The sequence below is a fragment of the Vombatus ursinus genome, unplaced genomic scaffold (assembly GCF_900497805.2).
Source record: "Vombatus ursinus unplaced genomic scaffold, bare-nosed wombat genome assembly UNPS02014768.1, whole genome shotgun sequence".
NCBI lineage: Eukaryota > Metazoa > Chordata > Mammalia > Diprotodontia > Vombatidae > Vombatus > Vombatus ursinus.
Genome location: NW_020954546.1, coordinates 3,448,166 through 3,470,388, shown reverse-complemented (window position 1 = coordinate 3,470,388; position 22,223 = coordinate 3,448,166). Strand labels below are relative to the sequence as shown.

The following is a 22,223-nucleotide window of genomic DNA, read 5'->3' as shown; positions in this document are numbered from 1 at the left end:
ATTCACCTAAATCATTTCATTTGAGCTTCACAACTGCTTTGTGAGAACTATAGGTATTATCATCCCCCTTTCACAGATGAGGAAATTGAGACTGGAGAGCTGATGTGACCTGCCCATAGTTACACAGTGCAAAGGAGAAATCTGACCCCAGAGAGATAGTGTGGCATACAGAATGGAGAGTCAGGAAGATCTGAGTTCAAATCCCATCTCTGATATTTACTAGCTATGTAACCAATGGCCAGTCACTTAAATTTGCTGGACCTCAGTTTACTTACATACCAAATAAAAAGGTTGGACTCAATAATCTCTAAGGTACCTTCCTGAATTAAATCTATGCTCATAGGATCATAAAATAATTACCAGCCTTTATGCAGCACTTGAAGGTTTGCAAAGCACTTTACATACATTATCATTTGATCCTCACAACAATCCTGGGGGTAAGGTGCTGTGATTATTACTATCCTCATTTTACAGATGAGGAAAACTGAGAGAGATGAAGTGACTTGTCCAGGATCACACAGCTAGTAAGTGTCTACAGCCAGATTTGAACTCAGGTTTTCTTGGCTCCAATTCCAATACGCTACCCACTGGGACTGTGGTGTCCCTGTCTTCTGAAAGTCCAGCCCTCTATGCACCACACTGTGCTTCAGTCTGGGTAAACAGAAATTGTTACCATTTGCTTCTTCCTCTCTTACAATCCTGAAACAAGGCCCCAGTAATGAAAGTTCAAAAATAAATCTAAAGAGGGGGCCCTTGAATAGCAATGGCAAAAGGTTTCTGGTAATCCTATCCAAACTTCTTTGATTTTCTATGCCACTCTCCCTGGCTAAAACAGGAAAGAAAATTAACTTCAAGATTGTCTGAGAACAGACTGAAATCAGCATTGGGCAGCGCTTGAATCGAGAGAAGAAAAAAAGGAATTGGCATAGCTTATCTATAACCACGAGTCCTCTAGAGAACTCTAAAGAACAGCAGGATAGCTTCAGCCCTGGATCCCCTATTCAAATGCCAGTGTTGACATATGCAAACACCTTTATGGTTTCAACTGCTTCATAATTCAGGAGATGGTCCATGGAAACCCCTGCATGATTACAGCCTTTCATCTGGTGAGTTCCTTAAAGGTTCCTGTGATTCTCACTTGGTCTCTATCTCCCTCTGATTTAACAAAAAAAAAAAGGCATTGATTTTTCAAGCAGCTGAGGAAAAGGAGATAGTAACATGTCTTTGAATAAACAATTTCAGGAGCAACTGAGTTGTTGTCTTAGGTGGTGCTGGTCCTGGAGTGAAGAATATCTGAATCCAAATTTATAATATATGTGACCTGGGCAAGTCATTTAACCTGTTTGCCTCAGTTGACTCAAATGTAATACGAGAGTAATAACAGCCTACTTCCCAGGGTTGCTGTAAGGATGAAGTGAGATAATATTTGTAAAATTTTAGCATAATGCCTATCAGATAGTAGGTGCTACTATATAAATGCTTATTCCCACCTTTCTCTCTCCCCCCACTTCTCTGAGCTCTCTAAAGACACTGGAAGGAATAGACAAGTTAGAGCTCCTCAGAGAGAAAAAAGAAACAAAGCTACCTGCAGAGAGGGGAGAGAAAAGATGTGGCAGAGAAAAACATCACTACATTGAGCATAGCCTTTGACCCAGTGATAGATACCACTACTAGGAGCCCAAAGAGGCCAAAGAAAAAAAGTGAAATGATTCAGTCACTGTTATCCAGGTAGCAAGCAGCAGAACCCATATCTGAATGCAAGTGCCTTCACTCCAAATCCAAGGCATTCATGCAAACGCTTTTTAAATTATGCATAAAAACGTAAACATATATACAAAAATATTTGTAGCAGCCCTTTCTGTGGCAACAAAGAACTGGAAACTAAGCAGGTGCCTATCAATGGGGGAACGGATAAACAAATTATGGTCTATGAGTGTAATAGACATGGTATATGAAATGTAACATATTGTGTATCATTGCCCTGCAAGAAACAAGGAAAAGGATAGATTCAGAGAAACCCGGAAAGATTTGTATGAACAGATGCAGAGTGAAGTGAGTAGAACCAGGCTAACAAGTTATACAATAATAACATTATAAAGACAAACAACTTTTATAAATTATTTAAGAACTCTAATCAGTACAATGACTCCAGGGGACCAATGATGAGCCATTCTACCCCACCTCCCTCCTCATAGAGAGGTAACAGACTTAAGAGGCAGAATCATTTTTTGGACAGAACCGATACAGGAATTTGTTCTGCCTGACTATGCATATTTGCTACAAGGACTTTTTTTTTTCCAATGGTGGAGAGAGGTGGGAGGGGAAAAAAATATTTATTGAAGTTTAAAAAAAAAACAACTAAGAATAAATAAGAATAAGAAAAATAAGAAAAATAAAAATAAGCAAAAGTTAAAAAGAAATCCAGGAAAGAGGAGGCAAGGGAAGGTAACTACTGTTGTTGTTGTTGAGTTGTTTCAGTTGTGTTAGACTCTTCATGACCCCATTTGAGGTTTTCTTGGCAAAGACACTGGAGTGGTTTGCCATTTCTGCCTCTAGTTCATTTTACAGATGAGGGAACTGAGGCAAACAGGGTAAGTGACTTGTCCTAGTAAGTGTCTGAGGCCATATTTGAACTCAGGTCCTCCTGACTGGCCACTCCAGGACTGGCTACTCTGTTCACTGCACCCTAGCAAGAACAAAATTATGCTGGGGGGCGAGGTGGGGCAACAGGTCCAAGCAGACACCACTTAACATCACTAATTGGTTCTATAAAGCATGGGGCTGAGCAAAGCAGTATTAGAGAAGGCTGTCAATTTCCCAGGAACAATATCGTAAATGGGCAATCATCTGAGAGTTCTTCGAGAGGGATTTTGCACCTTTTCAGTAGAATTTGGGCCCTTGGCTTAAGGCCGTTATTGGGAAATGAGGTGATTTCATGCTTGCACAGCATATGGTGACAGGAGATTTGAGGAGGAAAGGAGAATTGTGGTGACAAGGTGGAAGGGAAGGAGTTATCACAATCACTAGAGGTAAAAGGTCCTTACAGATTATTTATTCCAAGTTCCTCATTCTTCAGAGGAGGAAACTGATACCCCCCCCCAAAAAAAAAGAAGTAACTTGATTAACACTAGCTTGTTAGGGACAGACTTTAGGCTTGATCCCAGATCCAGGGCTTCAAACAGTGTCTGGCACATATAGCATGGGACCTTGATCTCTGATGTCATTGGTATAGGGAATGCAAGTGGGGAAACTCTCCCAATGCCAACTTATCAACTTAGCTGCCCCAGGTCTCACGGTGTCCAAGTGCACAGTCAGAGGGAGGGACCTGAACTCAGATCTTCTGGACTTGGCGACCAGATTGCTATCCATGAAGACACCACTCATGTCAGGTACTTAGTCAATGTTATAGACTGATTGATTAATGAAGGTCCTGACTCCCAGCCCAGCGTCTTTTCCACAACACCACAAGTAATGCTGCTCTCTCCTGGGTCTCCTTGGCAAATCTTTCTAAAGGTCTCCATTTCCAATCTGAGGAGCATGGTCAGCCTTAGTTGTCCTTATGAAGCTTGAGATGTGAGAACATACAAACATATGGAAGGAGGCACAAAGCGTGATCATGAAAACTCAAATACATTATACATGTCTGAGGGATACATAGGTACACCCAACCTGCTCCAACATTTCATCAGCTACTTCTGAGATAGCAGAAAAGTCAAGTTCTAAATGAGGGATTCTTAATCTGCAGTCCACAAGCTTTCAAAAAATATCTTAACTATATTTTGTTTCTGTTGTAATTTTACATACTAGCTGTGTGACCCTGGGCAAGTCTTTGAACCTCTCTCTGCCTCAATTTCTTCATCTGTAAAATGAGAATCATAATAGCACCTACCTCACAGGGTTGTTGTGAGGATCAAATGAGATAATATTTATGAGGTGCTTTGCAAAGTTTAAAGTGCTATATAAATGCTAGTTATTATTTTTATTAATTGTGTTTCTAAGAAGAGGTCCATAGGCTTCTATGGACGGGGCTACTAGAGGGATCCAGGATACCCACAAAGGTTAAGAAACCCTTGCTCTTGAATCTTAGAATCAAAGAACTCCCAGCCTTTGCCCTTTTCTTTCAAGAATGAAGGTGCATAGATATCTATTTTCTCTTTAAAGTTCTCCAGATACAAAAATGCCACCATCTCCCTTTGCTGTCCCCTACAGTGTTCTATCACTGACAGTCAAGAAATTGACCCTGAGGTGGGAGCACCATATTTCCTTTTTTAATTTGAGTCTCATCTCACCTGATACTATGTGTAAATATGGAGGACAAACGTTAGCACCTCCTGATAAAAAATACCTCACACACTTGTCAGCATGGCACACTGGAAAGAGTAGAGATTCTAGAGTCAGAGGGCCTGGGTTCAAATTCCACCTACTTATTGCCTGTGTGACTTTGGGCAAGTCACTTAATTTCCTTGGACCTCAGTTTCCTCATTTGTAAAATGAAGGGTTAGATTAGATTATTGGTTCCCATTTAGTGGTTCATGAACCCCCTTTTGATGATGGTCCAAGGGGGTTGCTCTAAAAATTCTTTAATAGCATCTTAAGTAATAAATAATTGCAGAATATTATGTATAGTATATTAAGTTAACCCAGGCATTCACAACAAATTGTTGCTGCTGCTGAAAGGAGTTCATGGGACAAAAAACACTGGGAAACACAGAACTAGATGGTTGCTGAGATCTCTTCCAGCTCTAATTTTTTTATTCCATGTCACTTAAGCTTCCCACTCCTCAGCTTCTTCATCTGTAAAAGAGGGAGTTGGACAAGACACTGAAGATCCCTTCCAGCTCTAAATCTCTTGTCCTCTTTGAAAGCAGTTAATGGTCACTTCTTCGTCTTTTCTAGCTTAAACCATTCCGGTTCCTACTGACCGAAAGAAGTCAAGAAGTTAAGGCATATCTACCCCAATGGGCCAGCGATAAGTGATGTGTGGTGGGAGGCGGGTACATTATAGTCACTCACGACTCTGGGCTGACCCATCTCTCTGCACCCTGAGGGTTGAGAACGTAGCTTACTCTGTGCAATGGCCATGACTCCCGAGAGGGGTGCCATGATGAGGTTCTGAGATTGCTGGGGGTTGTGGTGGGAAAGGCTGTGGATGTTCGTCAAGGTGCTGACTGGGGGCAAGCCCCCTCCTGAGACGGAGATCTGCCAAAAGAGAGAAGAGAACAGCATGACCGGAGGAGGCAGAAGACGAAAAAAGACAAAGGCACAACATTCAACTGTATGCTTCAACTCAATACCCTTCACTCTCCATATTACTGAGTCATCCTGCTGCCCCAGAGTCTTTGTTCCCACTGCAAATGGCGGGTATCCCATGTCTGCCCTGATGAAGGCCTTAACCCCAAGCCTTAGGGTTCTCTATGAGTCCTGTTGAGGAAATGTGATTATGTGTGATGGGGAAAATAATTAAATGAAGAAACTCACTACAGTGTGGTTGGGGGGTAGGGTGAGAAGGGGAGGAGCAGAACAGCTATGTGAATGAATGCAAAAGTATTGATTACTTGCTTACTGTGTTCCAGTCGTTGAGGATGAAAATATAGGCCCTGCCTTCCAATATGGTATCCAAGGGGGATCCCTAACTCTGCAGAGGGTAGGGCGAGACTGACAACTTTCTGGACACTTCTAGCCAGAGTCTCGCACTAGTGACCATTACTGCTTCCTAAAAATTTTGCCCCTAACTAGAATAAAATCCCTTTCTTTTTATTTCCTCTGTAAAAATAATAGTCTGCCTAGGCTAGGGGTCCAGGGTAGTACCAAGTTTTAAGAGATTTATAGCTACAGTTAAAATGATAATATTATTTTCTCATTAAATTCAACAAATATCTTTTAAGCATCTACTGTGTGCAAAGCAACATGGCATGGTGGATAGAGGCCTAGCCTTGGAAATTTGAAGTACCTGAGTTGTGGTTCCACTTCTGATATATATATAACTTGTGTGACCACCTAGGCAGTCTTAAAAAGGGGGAAGAGAACAATAATTTATTAAGCACCTACTATGTGCTACACATTGTACTAAGTGTTAATAACAGTGATCTCCTTTGATCCTAAAACAGCCCTGTGAAGTTGGTGCTATTGTTCTCCTATTCTTATAGATAAGGAAACTGAGGCCAAGACAGCTTAAGTGACTTACTCAGAGTCACACAATTAGTAACCATCTGAGGAAATATTCAAATTCAGGTCCAGAGCTTTATTCATTATATCACCTAAGTTCCCTCTCATGCCTCTAGGCACCTCTCTAGGTTGTAAGTTTTAGAATATAGTTGCCCAATTGCATTGGTAGATGGTGTTTCCACACTGGGAGGTTGGTAGCCCAGTGAAATCACAGGTCTGGACCATAAAAAAGTACTTAGAATTAAGGATACAAAGGCAAAAATGGAAACCAGCCGCTGGTTCATTGTTAGCCTCAAGAATCTTACATTCTACTAAATTCTACTTCTCTAAAATTTGTTTCTCTAAACTCAGTGGATTCAGTGGGAGAAAAACACACAGCTCCACTTCTGACCCTAAGGTTAGTGGGTGGGAAGAGAAGACCATAGATATCTCCCACAATCTTCACATAGCTTTTAGTTTCCTCATATTTTGCTACCTTTATCTCAACGCATTCCCACTTCCACCTCAGCAATATAACCAAAGCCATTTTTAAGTTGGCAAGTTGGCATGGAAATGGTGAAAACGCCAAACAAGCAAATCCTTTTCTTTCTTTTTTCTCTTGTATTCCCACAACCCCATGGATCAGGTTGACCCACATACCCTTTAAAGAAAAAAAAAATACAATTTTTGTAAGTATTTTGTAAACACTTACATACATATGTATGTGTATATATAAATATACCCAAGCAACATGTGTATACATGTATGTACATATATGTACATACATGTATACACATGTTGCTTTCCTCAAAGGAATGGAAGCTCCTTGAAATCAAGAACTGCTTTATTTTTGACTTTGTGTCCCCATCACTATAACACAGCACCTGGCACAGAAGGGAAGGAGGAGGGACCTGTAATTTCCTTGGCATAGAGAGCCCCTAGAAGAAGGGGCTTCCTCTTCTGATGCAGGTCAATATATTCACTTCAAGTTTTTGTCTTAGAGAGTTGACTAGAGCATGAAGATTTGCCCAGGTTCACACAGCCAGTATGTGTCAGAGGAAACACTTGAACTCAGGTCTTCAAGGCTTCAAGGTTAGCTCTCTTATCCATTATACCACACTGCCTCTCATAATAAATGCTTGTTGATTGATTGATTGTGTTCCCCCATGACGATGTGTAGAAATTGAGATTCCTAGCATATAGCTGGATGGCGAATATGACTAGAAATCAGCCAGCATCCTTTCTGGGCACTTCTGTAATGGAGAGCTCTTAAAGTTCGAAGGTTACACACCATTTGTACCAAGTAAGCTACTGAATGCCAATGCTGTTGTTCTAGCTCTGCCAGTGGTTTCCAAGGTTAAATTAAGAAAATGGAAAAAAAAAATCAAAACGGGTTTGTTTGTGTTTTTAAATTGAGCACCAAGAAATGAGCTTGGGGTCACGTGACCCAGAAAGAATTCTGACCACATCAAACAAGAGAGAACCAGCCTGTTTGCCAGACTTGTTTTTGAAACTGCAGAGTCGTAAAACACACACACACACGCACACACACACACACACACACACCCCCCAATAACCTGTTCCAGGACTGGGTCAGTTAAGTGGCATAGTCCCTCTGAGAAAGTCAAGGAAGGGGCAAAAGGGTTCCTGGGGTTTTTTTTCCTGGTTTGATTTTAAATTGTAGAGGGAAAAACATATGTGTGTATGTGTGTATACACACTATATGCATGTGTATATATACTATATATGTGTGTATATACATATACACATACTGTATGTGTGTGTATATATACTACATGTAATATACACACATATACTGCATGTGTGAGTATGCATGTCATGTGGAAAGGATACTGGGTCTGAGGGCTAGAGTACCCTGCCTGTGCTATTGCCTCTGTTTCTGCTAATGCAAAAATATAATCACCTTTCCCTACTTCCACCTACTAATGGCATTGATGGGAGTCCAGTAAACTGCTAAAGAAAACGATTAGGCTTTTTGGGTACTTGGAGATCCTTAGCATGAAAGTCTGTGTTCTCCTGTTTTACACTCCCCTGAGGATAACCTCTAGCTCATCCTGGCTAGCTGTCTTGCCATAGGTCACAAGAAGGACTAAATAACAGAACATACATGGCTGGATCAACACAAATCAGTGTTCCCTTTGGGAATGCACAAAGGATCTGTGATTTTGTCAGCATGGGGAGCTCCTTCCTCCAGTGCAAGTCCTCTGTGACTTAGTAGAAAATTCCTAGGGAGCTGCCTGGGGTACAGAGGTTAAGTGACTTGCCTGGAGTCACATAGCTGGTGTCAGAGACGGGATTTGAGATGGAAGAAGGAAGCAAACAAGTTTATAGGTTGGGTCTAGAGTAAGTTAGGCCATATTCTACTATAACTATCTTCCTAGATGGAAGCTGAGATTCAGGAGACGTTTGCAAATCCCAAAGTAAAGTTTCTTTTGGGCTCTCGGGGATTCAAAAAAGTCACCTCAACTGAGAAATTAAACCTCTCACATGAGACCTCAACCATACTAAGGCTTAACTGGTGGGAGTTTTGGTCATGAAGTGACCTAGCAAAAATTCCAAGGATTGGATTGTGTTGTGTGTTGGCCCCATGATAGTTTGGGTTCATGGGGAAGGGTCTTTTTCAAGAGATGTATTATACTCATGGCATGGGTTAGAGGACCAGGAGAAAGGAAGGGCATGGGGAGGGTGGGGCAGGAAGTACCTTTGTATTTTCCTTGAAGAGTACTCAGCTGGGAAAAGCAGCCCTGGGTTCCCTGAAACTTGTACTGGCCAAGCCTGCTCAAGCCAACAGAAACCACACGCTGTTTTTCCTTCAGGAAGCCAGGCAGCCAATAGCCTGTGACCTGCCCTTCCTATGTTGCCTACACAACCTAAGCATCAAGGTCTGGTGTGGCATATGAACTTGGGTGCCCCTCCCATTCTTGTCAGGTGCTCAGTTGAAGAAAGTAGCAGCTTTGGGGAGTGTGCTCCTGCCCCACCTCCATTGTGGAGACTAGCAGCCTATGCATGATCTCTCCCTCCCCCAAAACACAAGCAGAGCATGACCCAAAGAATAAATTTTCCATTTCCGACCAAGTTTCGCAAGTGTCATGATGCTATTCATTCTCCCTTGCTCTCTGGGATTTGTGTGGATTCTTAGTTACTCAGAAATTCAAACTTGTTTCATCTCAACTGGAAGAAAGGGCTGGAATGAGACATCTGTGTGCATATTATATCCTGTCCCATCTCCCTGAACAAGATGCAAGCCCCGTGGGGTCAGGGACAATTTTATTTATTATTCTTGTATCCCCTGTACCCGGTACATAGTAGAAACTCAAAAATTATTATTTGAATTGAATCAAATAGGTATCTTCTGATGTGGCCCTTTAAAACTATAGACTACAAGGAGGTCTGCATGAAGAGGAAACTGACGATATCACAACCCTCCTGCCATTTTGTTTCAGGCATCTTACTGAGCCACGTGGTGGCAGAGACCACTGAAAATGCCATCCAACTGCCCAATTTTGGAAGTGTCTTCTCACCACCATCAGTGGCCCAGCCCTAAATCCCAATCTGCTGCATTCTTGGTAGCAGGGAGAAAGCAAACAGTTGAAAGGAGGAAGGGATGGGTGGGGGGAAAGGGTAGTAGGGATATGTTTCATGATGAAATGCTTTCTGGGTACGAACTCCTGACTTTGGAGCAATCAAAAAAAAAAAAAAAAAGAAGCCAACCACCCCATGAACAAGTTTTATCAATGTGAATGTCATCAGCAGCAAAAGACAAACAGTGTCCCACCCGCTGTGTTCCTTTATGAGGCATTCAATCAATAAAATGAGAGCAGCTCTCTGTCAGATTTATTGGCTGGGTTCAAACCGAACACCTTTTCCACCAGCCAAAGACAGGGTCACATAGCACTGCCTTTCCGTTCCAACTGTGAACAGCCCCTGATTTTTTTTGCTGGGGCTACAATGCTTCATTGTTTAAGGTAGGCCTTGTGAGAAGTCCTGTTTGTTTTGCCTCTTATCTTATCAGCTCCGAGTGCTACAATGGCCCAGGTGTACTCACCAATTTACCATCAGGTGAGAGGAGACTGTGGCCGGGGTCCAGGCCTGCTGGAGAAACCTGCTGGAGAACCGACTGGCTGGTCACCATGGCGCTGTTGCCATGGTGGTTGATGGTGGAGGAGGAAGTGACCTCATTGTTCCCCGGCTGGCTGTATCTCACTCCTGTAAAACAACATGAACCCGAGTGATGGGCCATTAGAATGACCTCTAGAAATGCAGAATACCTGATTCAGTGGCCTCCAGCCTTGTATTCAAGGGTTTCACTGAAGAGAAAACAAAGTTAATGCAACCCCTCCATCCCAAAACTTTTCCTTTCCAGGAGGTCACAGTGGTAGAGTGGTGACCTTCACACTGGCTCTGCTCCTTGTTGCATGTATACCCTTTCCTTAGGTTGTAGGAGGTTTGAAAGTGACTCTTCGGTGTCCTCCTTGGTCAGGGGTACACTTCTTTGTGGCTTTCTAACCCTTCGTCAGCACTTCCTTTCTGAGATTACCTCCAAATTTGAGGTGTTTTGGTAAATATTTAACAACCAGCTTGGGGTGGGGGGTTGTACATATAACACACTTTTAAATTTAATCTGCATTATTAGCATTTTCTCCATCACTTTCATAAGTCTAGACAAGCAAAAAAATCAAGCCCTGATTTATAGTGTTTACTAATTTCCGAGGTAGAAATGTTGAAAATTTAACAATCAGTTCTTGAATCACTTCAAGCTACCTCCCACACATACCTGCTCTAATCTACCCTGTATATATTTTATATGTAGATAGATGTTTATACATTGTTTCCCCCATTAAAATGTGAGCTACTTGAGGGCAGGGACCTTTCTTTTTATTCCCAGAACTTATCAGAGTACCAGGCACACAGCAGACATTTAATAAATGCTTGTTGACTTGATTTGTTGACTGGCAACCTCTTTTTGGAGTTCCTCAGCTCTGAGAAGCATCTTAGTTATTTTTTGGTGGGGGAAAGGGAAAGGGAAAGGGTCCATTTCACTGATACGGAAAAGACAGCTCAGTGGGAAGTTAAGTACGTGGCGCAGGCAGACATAGCAGAGGTCATGTCAAAGCTCCCAAGCCAGTGTAAACCCCTTCTCCATTCCAGGATCTTAGTCCTGGTCACTCTTTAGCTTGGCCAAAGGAGAAGAATGGCAAGCCAGGGAAGACGTTGCAGCTGTGTCTTTAACTCTGGAACTTACATTCCTTGGTGAGGGTCCCAGTTTGCTGACTTTCAGGTCATAAGGGAAGACCCATCTGGCTGAAGGGAAGAAGGCCTACTCCGGCTGTGGAGGTTTAAGGTAGGCCTTGTGAGAAGTCTTAGGTTTAGCTATCCACTGTGGCTTGGTTTGTAAGGACTCATAGGCTCTTTAAAGAGGGGGAGTGACTATCACCACCTCCCTACTTTACTTACTGCTTGAAGAAACCCAAGCTGAGGATGCCTCCCAGGAAGGAAAGGGTCTATTCATAGGGCTGAGGCCTGGCTGATAGAGAATGTGACTTACATTCAGGTTATGGGAGCCAAGACCTGCCTGAGAAAGGGAGAAGAGCAGAGGTAAAGGTGGGAGTAGGCCAAAGACTGATCTCACCAAGGACACAGAGCATACAGCAAAACTCAGACCTGTCACTGCCCTTTTGAGATTTGACAGGGGATTAGGAAATGGCATCTCATTGGAGAAGGTTTCTTATCCTGGGGTCTGTCAACCTGTCTTATTTTTTTTTTAAATAGTTTGAAAACTGTTCAAATATCCATAGTTTTCCTTTATAATCCTACATAGTTAATTTTGTGGGTATAAAGACATTCTGAAAAGGGTTCCATGGGCTTTACCAGACTAACATCATTCTAAAAAGAAGTCCATGAAACAAAAATAAATTAAGAACCTCGAAACCATAATCACTAATGAGAGCTTTACCTAATTATCCACACCAGAAAAACCAAGTGGATGAAGAATTGCTATGGATCCAGCTATTCTATGCACTTGGATAGACAAGCTGCATCTCTATGTCTACCTACATCTACATCTATCTATATTTCGAATTGATACTGCAAATGAACAATGAATTTGGGACCAAAACTAAACAGGAAGAAAGAGGGCTAGATTGAACTGTAAACTTCTTTTGGCGATTCCATATTTCTCTCTAAGACAAACATACATCTTTTTATATTCTGATGTAGTTTTCCCCATGGTGTTCAGGCAAGTCACTTGACTTCCCTAGAACTAGTTTCTTTGTTTGTAAAATGAGGGTTCTAGAATAGATAATCTCTAAGTTCCCTTTCAACACTATATCTCTGATCCTTCTAACAGCCTGTGTACCTTTGGATCAGTCATTTAACTTTTCTAAGTCTCACTTTCCTAGAATTAGGAGATTGGATTAGATCGGTGGCTCTTAACTTATGGTCTATAAACTCATTTTAAAGAATATTTGATAGCTGTATTCCACTATAACTGGTTTCCTTTGTAATCCTGTATATTTTATTTTATGTATTAAAAAGCATTACTATGAAAGGGTCAATAAACTTTATCCAACTGCCAAAGGTAAGATTTGAACCCCCAGGTCTTCCTGATTCCAACTCTAGTCAAGGGACCACATCAAATTATCAAGCTGCCAAAGGGGTCCATGACATAGAAGAGGTTAAGATGCCTGGATTAGATAATCATCAAAGTCTTTTTCAGCTCTACATCCCATAGCTATGATACCAGTTCTTGTTCTAATTTCCAGTTCAGCTATTAGCAATGACAGTTGCCCAACTGGAGTGAGCATTACAGTGGTGACCAAAAGACAAATACCTTGCCATGCCAAACTGCATACAACTTTGTGTAATGGATAGGATCCCAGATTTTAAAACAAGAAGACTTGAGTTCAAATCCCATCTCAGATACTCACTAGCTATCTGACCTCAGGCAAATCATTTAACTTCTCTGTGCCTCAGTTTCCTCCATGGCTTCTGTGGTCCCTTGTAGCTCTAAATCTATAATAGTATCTGTGAAGAGGTCTTCTTCTTTGGTATGACAAGCACAGAAAGGTAACAAAAGATGACCAATATAATGGGACAGCAGTGAGTTGTAGAAAGAGACCTAAACTGAAAGAATATCAGAAGACCTGGGTTCAATTTCTGATTCTGTCACTCCCTGTGAGATTTTGGGCAAGCTATTTGACTTCACTAGGACTCAGTTTCCTCATCTGTAAGATGACAGAGCTGAATTTAATTGTCTCTAAATTCCCTCTCAGCTCTAAATCCAAGATCCTATTAAATTTTCAGGGACAGCAACTCCCCAGAAAACCTTGAGGATTTCTGCTGCTTGGTCTCTTAAAATCCCTGCTGCTCTCCACCTGCCCTTTCCATTTTCAGCAATATGCTTCCTTCTGTTCTTTTCTCTCCCCCACCCCAGGCCTCCCCCACCCCCATTGCTCTGACAAGCTGTTTGCCTCCCCAAGATGCTTTGCTCTGGAGTGAGTGGTGACAGCACTGGGAGCCAGACGTGTTTCCACCTCCCAGCCTGTCTGCATCATCGATTGAGTCTCAAGTCAAACACAACGTCTCAATTTAACCTATTTAGTTTGGCTGAAAGAAGAGGGCCAGCCCTTCGCCGATCAAATATGGGTCATGGGTAGGCTTCTCCCCTGCCACAGGCTACATAATTATTTATTTTAAAATAATTAACCAAGGGTATCCGCTGGAAACAAAAGCCTTCTTTACAAGGGATCCCTGGAGAGACACACACAAGGACCATTTATTAGTAACAAAGCAACTGGCCTGAGGGGTGAAGTACCAATAACAACAATAATCACCATACCCTCAGCTCCCATTCATAGAGAGCTTTAAGACTGACAAAGCACTTTCTGGGCTGGCTGGCCAGGCACTTATGTTGTGATCCCAATTCTTCCATGGACTTGCTGAGTAATCTTAGGCATCTTACTAAGCCACTCTGGGAGCTTTTCTAGAAATAAAGATGATGACCAGATGATCCTATAGCTTCTGGCCCCAAAGAGGCACCTTCAAGGAGTATGTGATTGGCACTGCAAGAGTATGGGAGGTAGGCAGAGCATGGAAGAGGTGGCAGGGAGAGAATGCTGCTCATTCCCCAGGTCTGAGTTTATTTCCAACCGCCAGTCAGTCAATAAACACTTATTAAGCACCTGCAATGTGCTAAGCACTCTAGAGAAGCCTCATGTCATAAACTTTCCACTAAGCAGTCCAGGGCCCTGAAGGATCCTTGCCTTTACTTACATAAACCAGTATTTGTATACAACAAAGGTTGGTGAAGAAAGGCAGCACATAGAACAGGGAGTGTTTGTGGTAACAAAGAGAGGGTAGAGAGAACTATCGGTTAGAGCAAGATGGACCAAAACTATCCAGCATTCCACAGACCTCGAAAGCATTTGAAGTGAAGGCAATACAGAAACATAATGGTTTAATCCATAAGCGTAATCCTTTATGGCCAGTCCACCAAAAGGCACCAGGATGGTTTTAGGAGCTACTGAAAAGAAATAGGATAGTATCCTGCCTTCTCTCTCCAAGCAATGCAGTTCTCTACTCAATTCAATAAACATTTATTAAGTGCTTACTACATGCCAGGCACAGTGCTAAGCACTGGGGGGTATGAATTAGAAAAAGAAAGACAGTCCCTGCCCTCAGGGAGTGTGATGTGAATAAATGAATGAACAAAAGAAAGCATGGATTAATATTGCTGGGATCTAGTGGTGAAAGAGATCTGAGAGGTTATTTCCCTCCCTCCCCACACCCTACTTACAGATAAGGAAATTCAGGCCAAGAGCTGAAGTGACCTATGGTCACACAGGAAATAAATAATATAGGCAGAATTTGAACCCAAATTTGACTCCAAATTGAGTGGGCTTTTCTACCATACTTTGCAGCTTCATAGGGGTGAGAGCCCTGTTATTGTCTAGGGCAGATGTGAACTTGGTGGGGCAGAAGAGGCTTCATGATGCCCGCAACTCATGCCCATGATGCTTTCTACTCCCAACCCTGTGACTACTGTAATAATAACTGGTGCCTCTAGGACACTATAAAGGTTGTATAAGATGCGTTAAAGTTTGCAAAGGGCTTTGCCCATTTTTGAAGAATCCTTGCTCCTTTCAAAGCTCAGCTTGTGTGCTTTCCCTTGAGAAACCCTTCCAAATCCCCCTAATTGTTTGGACTTTTTCCCTGCTCAAATGATCCTATGTGTTCACATGCACATCCCTTTTCCTCAACCCAGTAGAATGTAAACTCCTTGAGGGCAGTGACTAATTTTTTTTTTATTATTATTTGTATCCTCAGCACCTAGGACAGTGCCTCACACATGGTAGGTTCTCAATGAATGCTTGTCAGAATGGACTGAATCCTCACAACAACTGTAGGAGTTAGGGAGTAAAGTTACTATTCTTCATTTTATAGATAAGATACTGAGACTCTGAGAGTCTAAGTGACTTGCTGGTGTTCAGACAGCCGGCAAGCAAGCATCAGAGGTAAAATTTTAATCCAGAACCTCCCCTTCCAAATCCAATGCTTTTTCCACTATACCTAATGCTATTCACTAAATAGTAATTCCTTATTAAGGTCATTCTCCATTTCCTGTCCTGATAAGTCATGGCTATTATAGTCCATTGTAAAGTACCCACCTGGCCTCTGGAAAATGAATTATAATAGGGGCAGCTAGGTGGCGCAGTGGATAGAGCACTGGCCCTGAAGTCAGGAGGACCTGAGTTCAAATCCAGCCTCAGACCAAACACTTGATACTTACTAGCTGTGTGACCCTGGGCAAGCCACTTAACCCTAATTGCCTAAAACAAAAAAAAATACAAAAATGAATTATAATTTCTTCTGGGGTTACATAGATTCTGGAGAGGATGACAATCTATTTGGTGACCAACATTTAAAGCTAAGTGACCCTAAAAATAACCCATGTTTTCTAATCAGAAGGGACAAAAGGCATGTTTATGGGGGTGCTGGAGCCCAGTGGACATTCTGGCAGAGCCAATCACTAAATTTTCAGTATGAGCATTTATTTATAACTCCAGAAATTGTTAAATGCTACAAATCAGGGCTTGATTGTTGATGGTCTAGACTAAAGAAAGTGATGGAGAAAATGTTAACAATGGAAATCAAACTTTACAATATGGACTTTTTCCCCTTCCGAAAGCTGATTGTTAAATATTAATCAGCATACCCCTGCATATGGTTCAGAGCAGCTAATATAACTGGAAGCTTCAAACCTCCAATTTCCTAATTCAATTCAATCCAATTAAAAAAAAAAAATTTGTGGAGTACCTCCTACCTACAGTTTTGTGTTATACAAGGCCAGTCCTGGCCCTTCTACTTATCAGTTCTCTCTCTCTTCCTCTCCCCTAATTCCTCAGTATTGACCACAATTATATTTTATATGACTTCTCTGCTGATGTGTATCTGTCATTTCTCACCAGTTTTTGCAAGATCCAAGGGTTTTGTCTTTGCCTTTGAGTCCTCAGAACCTAGCACAGTGTCTGGGACATGGAAGGTGGCTGAGAGACGCCTGTCAAATGGAACTGAACTGGCATTCGAAGCCAAGCATAACTACCACTCCATCAGCCCCTGCATTAGAGCAGGGGGACACTCCACCCCACGAAAGGAGGAAACTCTTCTCCATTGGAGAGTCACTTATTTTTCCATTAACGAAAGGCAGAGGAGCCCTTCCTAGAATGTTTGCTTAGGCACCAGAACTTTACAGTTTTTTAAAAATGAGGCATGGTATTGAGTCTCTCAAATCCTCCTTCTCCATGCCCCAGGGAGATGAAGAAAGCAGCTACGGAAGCCCTTGGCCCAGAAAGCAGCTAGAGCCACAGACTAACAAGAAAGCAAGCTTGCTAAGCAATTCGGATCCCATCTCTACCCTAACTCATCACCGGACTCAGTTTTCTCATCTAGAAAATGAAGGTGTTATTCATAAATTTCAGTAGTTCCCTCCAGTAACTTTCTGTGCTCTGGCCTTTTCTTTACTCCATAAAATGAGCATAATGACCCATCCATCCTGCCTTTCTCCAGTGCTCAGGAAGTGAGAGGATACTTGAAAAGCAGTGCCTGAAGACTACCAGGGAGTCCTGGCTGAGGAGAGAGGAAGTCTCTGGTATTTAGATACAGGGACAACAATCCTGGGATTAGAGACCGGGAGTTGGAAAAGACCTTAGAAATCATCACATCCAGTTTTACAGATGAGGAAACTAAGGCCCACAGAGGTTACACAGCTCTGAGTCACATAGCTGATAAATATCTCCAGCAGGATTCAAACCCAGGTCTTTCTGATTCCAAGTCCCGAACTCTATTCATTATTCCCCATGGCCTCTCAATGAAAATATGTGTAGAACCCTACTTGGACTAGGAACAGAGCCAGGAGCAGTTCAGGGACTTCTGGGGCTGAGCTCCAATAATCACAGGGCACTGTGGGAGCCCAGGCAAAGAGCCTATGGATCAGAATAGGTAACCTCGGGTCTGAAGGCTGCCCTTGGAATCTCCCTGGGATGCCTTTTGCCCCTTGTCATTTCAAAACCAATCTCCCATCCCTGATAATGCAGGAATGTTCCTGGGGCAGGTGGACCTTTGCCAGTTCAAGTGAGCGTCCCAACCACGAAGAGAGTAAACATTACTCAACAGGCCAGGACACTGTCGCACACATTTTTTTCCTGTGTTCCTAACCTCATGCAGAGTGCTACCCAGCCACGGCAGAGTCAGAAAATCAGGGAATTCAAACTCTGGGAGTTGAGGGGATGGCCTGGAATGCTTTTCCAAAAATGAAATAACAGAGCCCATAAATTATGGCCAGCTTGTGTTTTCTTTCTTGTAGAATCAAAATATAGTGTATATGTGTGTTGGGGGTGGGAGGAGGGGTTCGTCCCTCTGACTTGGCTTTGACCAGCCTAGAGAAAAAACAATACATACAGAAAACTCATGACTCATTTCGTGGGAACCACTTTTCCTTAGGAAGGCCAAGAGAGAAATAGAGAGACAGAGACAGAGAGATTGAGACAAAAACAGAGAGAGACAGAGAGATCAAGAGACAGAGAGAGTAAGAAAGAAACACCAGAATTCTAATTCTGTCCAGTGAGACTAAGGTTTTGGAATGCCCGAGTAGTACGTAAGCTCCTTGAGGGCAGAGGCTGTTTCTGTCTTTGTATTCCCAGTGCCTGGCACACAGCCTTGAATCTGGTAATTATTTAATGAATTAAGTAGTGCCACCTTTATTACTGTATGGCAGTTCAATGAAGGAAGAAATCCAGAGAACTTCATGTCTGTAGTTCGTATCCTTAGCGCCTCTTTTCTTGAATATAGCATGGACCTCCTAATTGGTCATCCTGCCTCCTATCTTTCCAATCTGTTCTCCACGCTGCTGCCAACAAATCTGAACGTGTCACTCCCCTACTGAAAAAATCTGCACTGCCTCCCTCTTGTCACAAGATCCACAGATCAACATTTAAAGCCCCCCACAATTGGACTCCCACCTACCTTCTTAATCTTATTTCCTATTACTTCCCTCATACACTCCCCATTCCAGTCAAACTGACCTCCTAGTTGTTCCCCACACAAAATATTCCATTTCCCACCTCCAGGCCTTTTCCATATGTGGAATCCCTTCCCTCCTCATCTCCTTTTCTCAGAATCCTAGACTTCCTTTAAGCAAGACCTTTTCTCTCTCTCTCTCTCTCTCTCACACACACACACACACACACACACACACACACACACACCCCACCCCATGTTCCTTCCTCTCTCATATTCCTTTGCATTGACTTGAATTTTCTCATCTTTATATATGCTGTATCTCCCACTCCCTTCAATGAAAGCTAATTTTCATCTCTGTCTCCCCAGTGTTTTGCACATAGTAGGTGTTCATAAGCATTTCTTGAATAAATGCTTGTTGGATTGTATTGGCACTTGGTTTTCTCAGTTTCTTCTCGGTAAAATTAGGATATTCCTTGCAGTTTGTGACTATTTCCTTCCTTCCAGGGACAAGAATGAATGTGTGTTTGCAAAAGGTTTAGAAGATTAAAAATCTCCTAGCCTTGGGAGCAAAAGCTGTCTGCAAGATAAAAGCAGTTCAAACACTGGGCCAGTTCCAGTTCCCAAAGCCTTTTCTAACTGCTGTGGCACAGTAAGGGAGGAGACAGCCAGCTCCTAAGAGGGGAAGCATATATGGACCTGCTGAGACTTTAAACATTCTTGACTCAAGGGCAAAAGTTGAATGATACTTAAGGAAACACACAAACTGGTTTTCTCATAAAAATCAAAGCAAATGTTACCAGTGAGAGAGCATAAAGAGTCTCCCATCAACAGTGTCCTGGCTGTGAACAGAAGCCAGCGTGCACCATGCACCTGGGGAATAAAAATCTCTTATTCATGACGGTTAAAGCAGGCCTCCCCTCCCTTCTCCCCAACACACTTTGTCCTCAACAGACACTTGGTTTCTGTAGTGCTGTATGTAAACACTGAATTGTTGCAAATGAACACCTCCACCTAGCCAACAAATAAGCCAGAAAATGTAAATGAAAACACCGCTAAAAGGCAGTTGGAAGCTGATGAACTATAGTGGCCAATTTCAGGAGCAGAAGACAGGTGACACTTAATCTCTTTGCTGTCAGTGGAAAAATGGGGGGGGGACTATGGGTGAGGGTTGTGATATGTACTATCACATGTGCTTCCTGGGTCACTGGGTTTTACTGAACTGCTTCCTTTGTTACAAGAGAATGTTAGGGGCGGGTAGGTGGCGCAGTGAATAGAGCACTGGCCCAGGACCTGAGTTCAAATCTAGCCTCAGACACATAACACTTACTAGCTATACGACCCTGGGCAAGTCACTTAATCCCATTGCCTAGCCAAAAGAAAAAAAAAAAACAAGAGAATGTTATTTTGTTATTGTCATTGCATGGATTGTCATAACCAAAAGGCTTCATCATTAAGTGCTTAAGAATATACAGGGTTTCATATTTAATTGACATCATATTGCTTGCCTTCTCAAGGGGTGGGGGAGGGGTAAGAGGAAGGGAGAGAATTTGGAACTCAATTTTTTTAAACAAATGTTAAAAAATTAATGTAATTGGGAAATATTTAAGGAAATAAATAAAAAAACATATTTTTGAAGAATATGCGTTTTTTTCTTTGCAGAAGCACAGGAACTATGGGCATAGAAAATTGAATATAACATCAGACTTATTTTAAAAAACCAACATAGGTTAGTTTTGTAGAATTTTCTCCCTTTCTCCTTTAAAAAAATAATTTATTTTAAGAAATGGCTCTCTGGGAGGGTGTGGTAGGAGAGATACATTTGGAAATGATGGTGATGTTTAAAGAAAAGGTATCAATATTTTTTTTAAAGGATGGATGGCATCCTTTCCATTGACAATGTATGGTGCTTTTTGTTTGTTTTTACAGTTTGCTGTGGATGCCTAGGGAGGATCAGAATTCTATCTGAAAGAGGGGAAGACTTAAGGATCAAAAGACAGAAGATGGTTTTCCTAGGAGGTATTCCTGGGTATACCCTTGCACTTTGGAGTAGACCCAAGGTTCGGTGCAGCTCCCCAAAGCCTCCTTGTCCCCCAGTTATGTATCAATGGGTCAGAATGACCTACACTCCAGCTCTGATCCAGGGTTCCAAGTCCAGGCCATTTGGTCCATTATGATGAATGGCTGCAATGATGATAAAGTTTTGATTCCCCATCCTAAGTTCCAGGGAGTAGCTGAGGGAGCAGACAGCAGCAGCAGAAAGAGGTGAAAAGAACAGAAATAGAAGTGGGGGAGAGCATAGCGGACAGAGCCCTGTGCTTGGGAGTCAAGGAGAGCCGAGCATGAATTCTCTGATGCTTCCTAATTGTGTGATCATGAGGAAGCCACTTGAAATTACGGGATCAGAGCTGGAAAGAATCTTATAGACAATCTACTCCAATCTTGTCATTTTATAGATGAGAAAACTGAGCCCCAGAGAGGTGAGGTTACTTGTTCAAGATCTCACAAACAGCAGATTTGAACCCTGATCCTCTGGACTCCAAATCCAGTGCTCTTCTCACTGAGCCTTTAGGCATCTCTGAGCCTCAGTTTCATTGTCTATAAAATGGATCATAATAATACCTTCAGGACATATCTCCCAGGGCTTTTGTCGGGAGTGCCAAATGAAATAATATTTGTAAAGCAATTTGCAAACCTTAAACCTTAAAAACCATGTAAATGAGTTATTACTATTAATTGGACATGGAATCAGAAGATCTGAATTCAAACTCTGCATTAGCTGTGTGACCTTGGGCAAGTGTTTGCAGCCTCCCTGAGGCCTCAGTTTCCCCATCTGGAATAATAATGCTCATACTATCTACCTCACAGGATTTCTGCAAGGACTAAATGAGATAAGAGATATGAAAATGCTTTGTAAACATAAAGTGCTACAAAATGAGTCTCATAACTAATAATAAAAAATAATAATATCTGGCTTTTATATAGTGCTTTAAGTTTCTAAAGCACTTTACATTTATCTTATTTGATCCTCACAACAGTCCTGGGAAGTAGGGCTATTGTTATCCCCATTTTACAAATAAGGAAACTGAGGTAGACACCATTTAAGTGATTTGCTAAAGGTCACACAGCTAGTAAGTGTCTGAGGCCATATAAGAATCCTGAATCCAGGTCCAGAGACCTCTAGCTGTCCTATCTGTTGTAAAACTAATAATAACAATACTTTGTCTTTGTTCAGTGTCTTAAAATTTGCAAAGGGCTTTGAAAATGCAAGTATCCTGCTCAGATGTAAGGAATCATTGCTGGCTCTTTGTCTCCCTGATTTTTCTACTCCATGCAATGGTGGCCAAATTAAGTCCAAGGCATCATAACATTTAAAGGAATTCACAAGCACTAACTACGTCCGTCTGGTATAAAACCAACCCGTCTCTGCCATGCACCCACTAGGAGATCCTGGAGAAGGTACTTTACTTCGAGTCCTCAGGTCTTCATCTGTAAAATGAGGGGAATGGGCCAGATGGCATCCAAAGCCCCTTCTAGCTCTAAAT

At 42.1% G+C, this 22,223-nt stretch overlaps 1 protein-coding gene across 2 annotated transcripts in view; it reads right to left on the bottom strand.

Moving 5' to 3' along the window:
* The window catches only part of LOC114043439 (hepatocyte nuclear factor 1-beta), an 83,114-nt gene that overhangs the window by 19,910 nt on the left and 40,981 nt on the right, over nucleotides 1-22,223 (bottom strand). For both annotated transcript variants that reach the window (XM_027862568.1, XM_027862569.1), the window contains exons 5-6: nucleotides 10,211-10,371; nucleotides 5,067-5,199 (exon numbers count right to left, since the gene is read on the bottom strand). In XM_027862568.1, coding sequence (XP_027718369.1) covers nucleotides 5,067-5,199; nucleotides 10,211-10,371 — 294 coding nt within the window. The remainder of the gene's footprint in view (nucleotides 1-5,066; nucleotides 5,200-10,210; nucleotides 10,372-22,223) is intronic.